The sequence below is a fragment of the Paramacrobiotus metropolitanus genome, unplaced genomic scaffold (assembly GCF_019649055.1).
Source record: "Paramacrobiotus metropolitanus isolate TYO unplaced genomic scaffold, Prichtersi_v1.0 Parri_scaffold0000152, whole genome shotgun sequence".
NCBI classification, from domain to species: Eukaryota; Metazoa; Tardigrada; class Eutardigrada; order Parachela; family Macrobiotidae; genus Paramacrobiotus; species Paramacrobiotus metropolitanus.
In genome coordinates, this window is record NW_026570372.1 from 262,516 (window position 1) to 273,286 (window position 10,771).

Below are 10,771 nucleotides of genomic sequence, written 5' to 3' on the forward strand. Positions count from 1 at the left end.
ATGCCATTCAGTGGTTTGAAATTGAGACGCTTTGGCATTTAACGAGCTACAGTTATCACATGCTTGTTTTGCTATAGTAATATTATTACTATCATGGCAGTTGTCCTTGAGTCTTGACTGCAGGGAAACGGGCTGAAACGAAAAAAATATTGTAGAAATTACGAGCAAACTGACGGTAAGTGACTTGCTACACTGGTAATGGTAAGCCGCACTTGAACCGAACTTTCAGGTGGCAACTAGTGAATTCGCGTAGCAAAAATTTTATTGATCGTCCCGCTGAGAGCATTTTTGACCTTTCTGTTAGCCGATGTTAATCGTCTAGCATCTGTCCTATGTCCGACTCCGAAATAGAGCTGAGCCGGCACATGCTTGCGAGACTGGTAAAAGGTAAAAGCAAAAAAGAGAGGAATAGTGAGACGAATAGCACAAGCCACTAACGAATTTACTTCTCGCCACGAGTACGTCCGTTCCTTAGTGGCTAGCGCTAATCCCTTTTCGAAAAGAATGATGGTGAGGGCTTCCCTCTGCAAACACTACTACCAAAACGACCCTTCATCTGGTCACTGCATTGGCGAAAAATCGTTCCCGCTAATGATGTTTACCATAGCGATAATTTATTAGTTATTACGAGTAATTGAATTTTAAACTCTGCTGTGCAGTGTGCGCTCGCATATGTATTAACCGCATAGAACGAAATATTTATACTATGTAACTTGCTTTAGCGCTGCAAACTTAAATTAGCAGCTCATTTCGCGCGAGTGTAGAGAGTTGCGACTAACAAAAAAAATCGAAAATCATGTATAATTCATCGCACCGCCAGATTGGACGGAAAGATCAAACAGATCAAGTGAGCTAACGAGTCTGGCATGTTGTTTCCTGATAGAGCAAGAAAACCAAAATCACGATAATATTACTGTACATGTATCTGTATGTGAGTAATTATTAGGAGCATCTGTGACTAAAGTACTGATATTTCGAAGCATTTGTCCTTCTCAAAGGAAAACCCGATCGCTTGAACCTCCGTGGGAAAGCAACGGAAGAACGCTTTTTTGGGAAAAACGCTTTAAGTTTTTTCCGCCAAGAGCAGTGAAAAGGCAGGTACGCATAGTTTTTCTAGTCTGACATGTGAGGCACAAGCTGGGATTAAACACAGGTGTTAAACAAGCATCATTTGGCTGTTATGTATATTCGTTGACGTTCTACAGCAGAACAACTGGCGTCCGCAGTACAACAGATTCACAGGAAAATTGGCAGTCTCGCACCATACAGCATCCGAGTTGTACAATATGAGTTGTGGTGCATAGAAGTCTTGGTGCTAGTCGCGTTTGCAAAACTTAACTGTGCTCATTGTGGCGGTTTTGTCTGCAGTTAGATGTGATTCATCAAAAGGCAGACGCAGCATCCGTTTCCGGAAGCTAGACTGAAATTAGTAGCACACAGAAACTAGAAACGTACTTACTAGAAACTTATTAGTAGCACAAACTGGATAGTGGCTATGCAACCAGTTTGCCGGCACGCGATGACCATATTGTAATGATCGTACACTGCCTACAATGCCAGTAACAGCTGTTTCACATGCAATGAAGAAAAAAAACATTCACGAACAAAATCATATAACAAATATTCATTTTGGCACATAGTAAAGTTTGCTCCAAGCAGCGGTCTGTTGTCTTTTGGTTTCAGAGTTCTAGGGTGGTTTCTTAAATAAATACATAAATACAAAAAATACAAAAAAATAAATACAAAATAAATAAATACAAAAAATAAATACAAAAAATACAAAAAAATTAAAACAGGTTATTATTAACATATTGTAGCGATAGTACTTGTACAACCAATAAGACCACCCAATTATGATTAATAATTTCATCGCGTATGAATTCTATCCACTTTACCGGCTAGTTTCCCTTCTCATGAATTTCTAGAAGTCAGTCTTGTACTCAGCTTTCTACAGCTTGCATCAGCTTACAACCTTGCTCCGTTTCTTGAACGCCCTTGTCATTAAAAAAAGGTCATCACTGTCAACATTGTCCACAGGTCATCATTGTCATTAAAAACATGCCTTGAGTTACGTTGTTGTGCTTGACCGCTTGGGATGAACCTGTGTCATCCCAGTCGCAGCCACCTGTGTAATTGTGTAACATCAGTAAGAGCCTCCTCGGCCAGCATCGTTGCCGGCCGTGCCACCTTTCATCCTAACAGCCGACAGATCGTGGTACGGTGGATTAACCAACCCACTAGAACACCAGCCAGACAGGCTGTTGTTACAATAAATACCGGAGTAGATATGACTCAAAATACAAACGTACTTGTGCGCACATGAATAAGCATAATTGCTTGAATTACGCGAACCGTATTGTGTCGAATTATCTTTGCGCCAAATTTTAAACCTAATGTGGCGAACATCCGGCGTACGTAGCTGTGGTTGTATGCCAGAATCTTCTTGGGAAATGTCGCAAATCCATTCCGAGGAGTTCTGCTGCGAATATGTATCCACACACTTCGGCTTGGTGCACGTTTGAAGCAATACAACCAGAGCCAGCAGCAACTGTTCCCCGAAATTAAAAAAAAATTTGTGGTGCAAGGCCGAACAGCATCTTGTATGTATATCGTAACGGAAGACTTCTTAAAACGACACAGTTGCAACTATTTGTACCCAGCTTTGTTGAGTTTCGCATTATTCAAAACAGCATGGTCTAACGGAATCGTTTTTAAATCTGAATTGGCATTTTCCCATGAAGAAAACTGACGGTTTCTCTTCGTAGAAAGAGACTACTGTACTACCATAGTCAGCAATCGGAAGTAAGAGTCACAACGGACACAGGGTAAACTGTTCAGCTTTATTCCCATGTTTAGAATGACGTTTTTATAACATGTTATTAGATCCGAAGTAGTAATAATCATCGTGTAAAAAGCTGATTTTGAGAGTGAAAAATTACTCATGACAAATTTGGAAAATTTTCAGTATTCAGATTGCAAATGTCCCTGCATGTTGAAGAGTGGTACCTGCATGTTGATGCCGATTAGCATACGTAAAAGCCCGGCCCGAAATTTTTAAACCGCTGTAAGCGGGATATTTGAGAAACGCGGGCTTGAGCCATACAAGGTGCTCTACGCCAGTGCATCCAGTGAAGAGTAGATAAAATCTAGCCTTACTGTGCGCTATTCACTGCGTCGCGCTTACAGCGGTTTAAAAATTTCGGGCCGGGCTTGTATTTTAGCACTAATAGAGTAATATATAGGCATCTGTTGTCGCCAGCTTAACCTACTGCACAAATTCACAGACCGCTCTGGACCCATTTTGTTATATGAATACTGATTATCTGTGCCAGGACTTCGGCCCATGTCCTTTGAGGCAAAGGATCTCGGCTTCTACTTCACCAATTTTGTTACTTTAAAGTACATCGAAATTCTCTAGGTGTAGCGGTGGATCCAAGATTGTTGACTTTTTGCCAAAATCATTTGTCTAGGTCCAGTGGTCAATCATACGCTTGTTACCATGGACGCGATAAGAAATGCACACTGTTCTAACGCAACTTGACCCAGAACAGTAGAAATATTTGAGCTGTCACTTAACAATAAGTACGAGTACAATACAAAGTAAAAACTTCATGTACTTAACTTAACACGTTAGTCATCATCACGTTAGTCGTCATTGCAAGTTCTATATATTATATATACTGTATGTACAAGTAGAAGGCCCGTGTTTCGATTAACTTATGTAAAGTGTATCATAATATAGATATTAGTCATCATATTACTAAACATACGTACGGATTATGACAGTCTGTAAGCGACCGCAGAGCAACACATCCTTGGAATTACTTATTTTTTAATAGTCGTCGGCCAATATTCATCCGTGCTGGGCTTGTTTACTCTATAAATAAAACATAAGACAAGGAAATTTACGCTCCTTCAGTCACGTAGCGGCCTCGCGAAGTAATTAACAGCCAAAACAGTGCTATGCAGTATGCAAACAGCAAACAATCACCTAATCAATTTCTTACATTCGCCATCCCAGTTTTTGGATTTTTACAGCGGGTTAAATCAAACCTTGCTGCCTATAGGTTTGAAAATTATTCTTTCGCTGTTAAACATAGGGTCAATTTGGGTGGATTAACATGCCCTTCATAAGTCAAACATGGCAAAGTGCAATAAATTGTTAACGCAGATTGGATAATTGCCTTTTCTCTCCTTTCACAATTTTTTTGACATCTCAAGACTTCTGTGATTGCTCGTTTTTGCGGTTTAATAACCAAAACGTTGCTCTAAAGCAGGGATACAAAACGGGGGGCCTTACAAACTTCCTGGCTACAATAAGATTAAGGCTGATTATTAAAACTTTCATGCAGTTGCTCCACTTGCTGCTCCGCGGGCTTCGCCTTCGGAGACTATTCGGTTAATTTCAGTTTGAAAATTTGGTTTGCGCCAACCGGCTAATCAGTATATGGTTTTCCAATGTTGCATCCCCTGCCGCGTCCCGAATCATTCCTGTTTTTTAGTCAGATCCGGCTCGTTCGTGAACTATTTGCATTGTTTTCCGAAAATCGGGAATAATTCCCTTTCCGGTGGTCGGATCACGCCCATCTTCGAACTCCCCCTCACACACACACACACACACACACACACACACACATACACCAACAAGCCCGATTTTGTCCAGCTGTAGTATAAAAAGCCCCGCTACGCTCGGCAAAAAACATTAAACTAAGAAAACATAAGAAACCAGAAAAATATAAGAAAGCCATAAGTTATAAGAAAAACATGAGAAGGCATAAGAAACATGAGAAAACCTAATAAATGAGAGGCCCTAAGAAATAAGAAAACATACTGAAAGGGTGGTTGCGCTGGCGACACGCCACAACATGTTGCATGATTATGCCATGATACGTATATCCAATGGGAAAACATCCTAATTCCAAATTTTTCAGAAATTATTGACTTTCCAATCCAAATTACTGTAATGATTACCGTGATATTACTGCGTGGCATGTATCTGTATGCTTACGAACGTTAAAATACGTTAAAAAACGTCATATGATTCATGGGGTATAAGTAAATCAAGGCAGCGCACTTCCTGTAATGTGTTGATTCGTTGACTGTTGATTCTTCTCCTGCGCACTCGATCATTCCGAGCCTGATATCTTTCTGCACGCGACGAGCTGAACGATTGAATTCACATCTGACGCTAGCTTCTTTCCTCACGACATTTATCAGTGTACTACGTAGCCAAAACCAGCCTTCAGTGGAAGACCCTAAAGACACCAACGCGATGAGCATCAATGCCACTATTAGAACGATCAGCGTCTGTTCTTCGTCGACCATAGCCAGCCATGTTGTCAAATTGGCCCCTAGTCCCTGTGCTCGGTGAGTGCCGTAGACATCCGGTTTTTGGGATGTATATTTACACTGTATTAACAATGTCACCAGAAATGTGTTAATGAAGCAGTTGATCCTGGATTCCTGGTTGTTTTCAGCCATCAGCATACAGACCAGCTGACTGCGTCTAGTGGGGGATTTGGGCGCAAAGTCGCTTTACCCTGTACCTGGTTGCTGTCGTTGGTCGTGTAGAAACAGGGCGATCAGGAGACTACGGGATGCGTTATGTTGTGCTTTGATTAGTTTTGAATATTGACGTTTGATGATCTTCGAAACAAATTTGGAGTTGAAAGTTGAGAGAGCAGGTCATAATAACCGAGTTTTGATTTACTTTGGTATTTTGAGAATATTTAGGAAGCGTGTGGCGATATTTCACCTCTCAGGGCAGCGCATGCTTGTTTCGCTGATGACCGCAGTCGTAGACTGAGGACTCGTAGTCTCCGAATTGTAGTAAGTATTTCTGTATTAGTTTGCCACTTTTATGGTACCATTAGAACGTTTAGTTAAAACATTTTTTAGATTGTGCTTTATGTATTATGTAAAAAAGATAGACGTGTTGACAGTACTGTACATAAAAGGCGCCGACGTCTAGCGCGGGTGGTGCAACTGTGCTAGGGATTTCAGTGTCCCTTAACATCGAGCAAATAGTACATTATACAGTATTATTAATTTCAAAATGGATCGCAGCGTAATTATATTATCAGGTGGTGCTTGAGAAGTTTTGTGCCACTGTTTTAAGACAAAAAAAAATGGCAAGTAATCGGTTTATAGGATTTAGCTTTCCATGAAAATATACACTTATACAGTAACAGAAGCGGTTGACAGAAATAGAACTACCACAGCCGGGGGCGGTTGCAGTAGATAATACAGATTGCAGATAGGCATACTGTTTTTGTCGGCGCAGTGGCTCACTCAGATTATAAGATATTTATTTGTTCTTTTACTGTGAAGTTGTGAACAAATAATTTTGAAGGACTGTCTGTTACAGTGCTTTTCACTGGCATAGATTTCGAGTATTCTCCTTTATACTTCTAGGTTTTTGGCAGAGATTAAGGGAAAGATGGCTGCGCAGTGTTCCCTCTCCCTTCGGACGTTGATAACGACAGCCATGGTACAGCAGAGGAAAGCTGGCGCGGCTCCATTTTCGCCGACTGCTCCTATGTCGGCTGCGGCGCGCCTGGCGACCCGGGAGCATGTGAAATGGCCCGATGTTGAGCCGCGTGTGGATTTGCCGTCACAGCTGGGGTGAATGCTATCAGCAAGTTGCTGTGTTTGGAGCTTGCTCGTCAGTGGCACCGAATATTCACCTTCGTATTTGCAGGCTCTTGGCGGAAACTCAGAAAGCGGCGAGTTGGCAGCGTTTTCAGCGGACTCGGACGAGGAAAGTGTTGGGGTAAGTTGCACGCACGGTAATAAGCATTTCTGATTTTTTCTCCCACAATGTGATGTCTTTTGAAAACATTTACCGGTGAAAAGATAATTGGTAAAATCATTTTACTGCGGGTTAGTGTGCTGTTTTGTACCAGGTTTGTGCGTAGCCAACCATTTTGCCTGGCAAAGGCTGGCATACACACAAAGACATGCCATTGTTTCGACTTTTCTTAACAACGGATCATTCTAGATTTCTAACTGTACAGAGGGTGATTTCGCAAAATGCTTCCAGCAAGGGAAAAAATTTCCAAAAATTTCTCTTTCTATTCTTTTTATTTGTTTGCTAAACAGTCTTGTGGGACAAAGTGTGCCTAATTGTTCAGAATGATTTGTGGAGTTCGAGCGATCAACATTGCATGAAAAACCGATTGAAGAACAAGGTGCCGTGTGCTGGCGTTATAAACAATTTGTAAAAGCCACAGAAAACTCGCCGAGCGTTTGATGAGCAAAGGGATTGTTATTTCTCATACTAGGATGAATAAGCTTTTAAAACTATATGGGCCCGAGAGCGAAGGGAGTGGTTCGCCTGTAAAACGCCTAGGAAATCAGTGCCCACCCAAAGTTCCCACAAAGTCCCTCATCGCCGACGTCAAGAGGGCTATCTTAATACCGAATCCACCGTCTCAGAGACAGTTGGCAAGGAAATTTAGGACATCTCAGTACAGGATATCGAAGATTATTCATCGTAATCTTGAAGCGAAAGTACGTGAAAAAGGCAAAATACATGCACTGTCAAATAAGCAGGCAGAACAGGGTGCTTCTCGTGGTCCCCGATTTGCCAAATTTCCGAACCAGCGAAATTTGCCCTACGTCATTCTAATCGACGCAGCATTAGTCTATCTTTATTATACGGGCTAGCGAAGAAAGATCTGCTACGAGTTTAAAGGACTCGAAAATTCCGAAAATTGGATGAAATTTTGGAAAGTTAAAAAACCACAAGGTGCTAGGTTTATCGCCAAAATTTTTTATCGTCCCCCAAACAGTGATCCGGTTCATTTCTCCCACTGCTAAAATAACCGCCGATTTCTACATTCAAAACGTATCCAAGCCGTTAATGCGAGAAGCCTTCCACCGTCTTTGTCCAGGTGAAGAAAGGAAGGTAGCACTGCATCAGGACCCCGTTCCCGCACATACTCCCAAAAAAACATGCCAGAGGCTAGCTTCTCGCGGCATCCGATACATTTCGAAGGGCATGTGGCCGAGCAACTCCCCGGACTTTGCATCCATGGATTTTGGAACGAATGGGATTTTTAAAAGAATTTTGTATCACAAGCATGCAACGTCGATTCGCAGTTTGTTAACAGTTGCTCGCCCATCTTTGTCTAGAATTTCAATTACCCTGAGCCACAAAATAATTCGTTCCTGGCGTTATCGTGTGGAGTTGATGGCAGAGAAGAAGGGGTTTCAGATAGAGCAAATATTAAAATAAAGTATATGCGGCGGAGATTATAATTAATTTATGAATAAAGTGGAAGCATATTGCGAAATCACCCTCTGTACATTTTGAACAACGGATCACCCTAGTTAGGGTAGTTTACGGTGCTTTGCGGTGTACACCGGTGTGGCTTCGGTGCGATTTTTCACAAGAAATCGCACTTACAGTAGCTTGGTACAACAATTCCGAAATAATAACTGCCGTATTTTACATATTCACCACTTTCATCTTTCTTTTACGCATAATTAAGTATGCATGTCACAAGTCTTGATAGCACACACTCTCACGTTATAAACTGCTGATCGCAGGCCCAATAACGCGCTTTTGTGGGGCTTCTTCAAAGTTTTTAACCCAAAGATTTTGTTTTCGTGCAACATCAGCATTTGTTTGCAAATTCCGTGCAAGTTTCGACTACGTAAATATAGTTAATTTAAAAAATTTTTGCTACTATCAGAACTGATTGCGAGCAGCTGGAGCAGGGCTGGTCATTCTACCAGCGCACCGGTGCAATTTCAAAAAATTGCGGTGCGATTTTCGATTTCACCACATCGTCCGGTGGGGTTTTTCGCGTTACGCTCACGAAATTTGAAATCGTGACTGACCCGTTATTCAGAATGTACAGTGAAAATTATCAAAGGGCATGGCCAGACGAAATTTAAGGAATACCACATGTAATACATTTTTAATTTTTTACAATCCATTAGGGCAGTACTCATAGGATTTTACGTAAGAATAATTTAGAAAAATCTTCTCTTTTGCTCTAGGTTGGTGCACCAATACGAAAAGCTTAAAAAATTATTTTCATCTGCAAAAGACAATTAAATTGAATTAATAGAGCGCCGCTGAGTAAGTCTAATAGTTTCAAAAATTAAGTTACAGATACGAGTGTAGAAGTGGTGGTACTCCCGCTGAAAGACAATCATGGACGGCAGGCTTATGAACCGTAATATAATCTGAAATTTTGTTAATTAGCGAACAAATGTATGTTTTTTCTGTCAAAGCATTGGTACGCGGCGTAGTAAACCTAAAACAATATTGTAGGTACCAGCTCATTAAAACGAAATATGCAGGAAAATGTGCTACGGAACCTCTACTCGTACTCAAGTACCTGCAGTACTATTAAACCTGTAGTCTCTTTTTGTAAATTTTTTCTAATTGGCGACACCCTTTTGACTTTTTAGAAATGTTCTTTAAACATTTCGCACTCTTCCATTACCTTTCGGCAAAAACAAGATTTTTCAGAATTATTTTTACATAAACAGCTTACGAGTGCTGCCCTAGTGCACTGCACTAGCGCATTGTAATAGTACAGCTTATTGTTAGGACAAAAAAGACGCATAATCCTACCCACAGCATTCCGAAGGACCGAACGCATGCGGCGCAGTGCACTGTACGACTCAGCTAAAATATCCGGTTATCGTACAAGTGCACTTGCCACATGCGTACGGATATCTGGGTATGGGGTTATGCGTCTTTCTAGTCCTAAGCTGTATGTGGTATTATGGTGTTCTTTGATTTGTTTGGCCACGACATTTGAGCCTCTGCACATGAAACTATTTTTAATTACTTTTAAGTGATATACTATTTCTATGCAAAACATAAGATTTTTTGAATTTGGTCCCGGAAAATGTGCCCTGGTTAGTTACATAGTTGAACAATTGTAATGTTATTATTTAAAATTCAGAATTTGATGTGTGGCGGTGGTTTTTGCAGAGACGTTTTGACGGCAGAAGCGCGCCAAGCGCTGGTTGCCAGTCGCAACTGCGAGGAATGTTTTGCCGCCTGGACTACCGTGATGAATAGTATGCTGCGCAATGACGAAAACGGGAGCTATGTGTTCTACAACTTTTATGATGGCGTATCTTGCGGTGTGCCCAAGTTGTCCCTGCCCTGCATCTTCGTCATCAAGGTGAATTATGACGGCACGTGCCCCACCCGGCTAATGCTATGGGGCACTCACGAGGAGAGTGAAAGGGAGCGGGTGTATTGTTCCGTATCAGACATGTGCCGCATGGAGCAGGTGGCCACGTTCAAGCGAAAGGAGATGGCGGGTGTGGGGGAGTTGGCCTTCCTGTTCTTCCGGGGGCCGCGCTTCTTCTGGGGCCTCCAGCGGGAGGGAGAAGCGCCGCAGCGTCTCAGCGGTGATTGTGATGCACGGAATAACAGTGGGGAAGTGGCGCTCAGTGAACTGCGTGAGTATTTAGTCAAGCTGCCTGGAAGCCGCCGCTTGTGGGAATGGAATCCTGTCTGGGATTGAGTCTCGTGGTTATGTCCGATTTTTTAGGTTTCCTTTGTTTCTTTCAAAATCTTATGATGTTTAATTGAAGTCTAATTCGTAACGATTGCCAGTGATATTGTGAACGCTTGCCGCAATATTCTCTCATTCATCTCACCTGTGTGATTAGAAAATTAAACGGTTTGTAGTCATTAAAAAGGAAAAGCTCGACAAGTTATTATCTGCTATAAAATAAATATACAATAGATAACTGCTGAATATTACACAAAGTCATTAAAAATTGATTGTCA

The 10,771-nt window shown here is 41.6% G+C and overlaps 1 protein-coding gene across 2 annotated transcripts; it reads left to right on the forward strand.

Moving 5' to 3' along the window:
• Positions 1-4,889: 4,889 nt before the first annotated feature.
• Positions 4,890-10,694, forward strand: LOC129599671 (uncharacterized). 2 transcript variants are annotated; one of them, XM_055497979.1, is made up of 5 exons: positions 4,890-5,367; positions 5,478-5,829; positions 6,415-6,624; positions 6,701-6,772; positions 9,959-10,694. In XM_055497979.1, exons 3-5 carry the CDS (start codon positions 6,440-6,442, stop codon positions 10,500-10,502), a joined length of 801 nt encoding a protein of 266 aa, XP_055353954.1. In that variant the 5' UTR covers positions 4,890-5,367; positions 5,478-5,829; positions 6,415-6,439; the 3' UTR covers positions 10,503-10,694. The 2 variants fall into 2 exon arrangements, with proteins under 2 accessions (XP_055353954.1, XP_055353953.1); XM_055497978.1 differs by lacking the exon at positions 5,478-5,829 and having other exon boundaries at positions 4,891-5,367.
• The last annotated feature ends 77 nt before the right edge of the window (positions 10,695-10,771 follow it).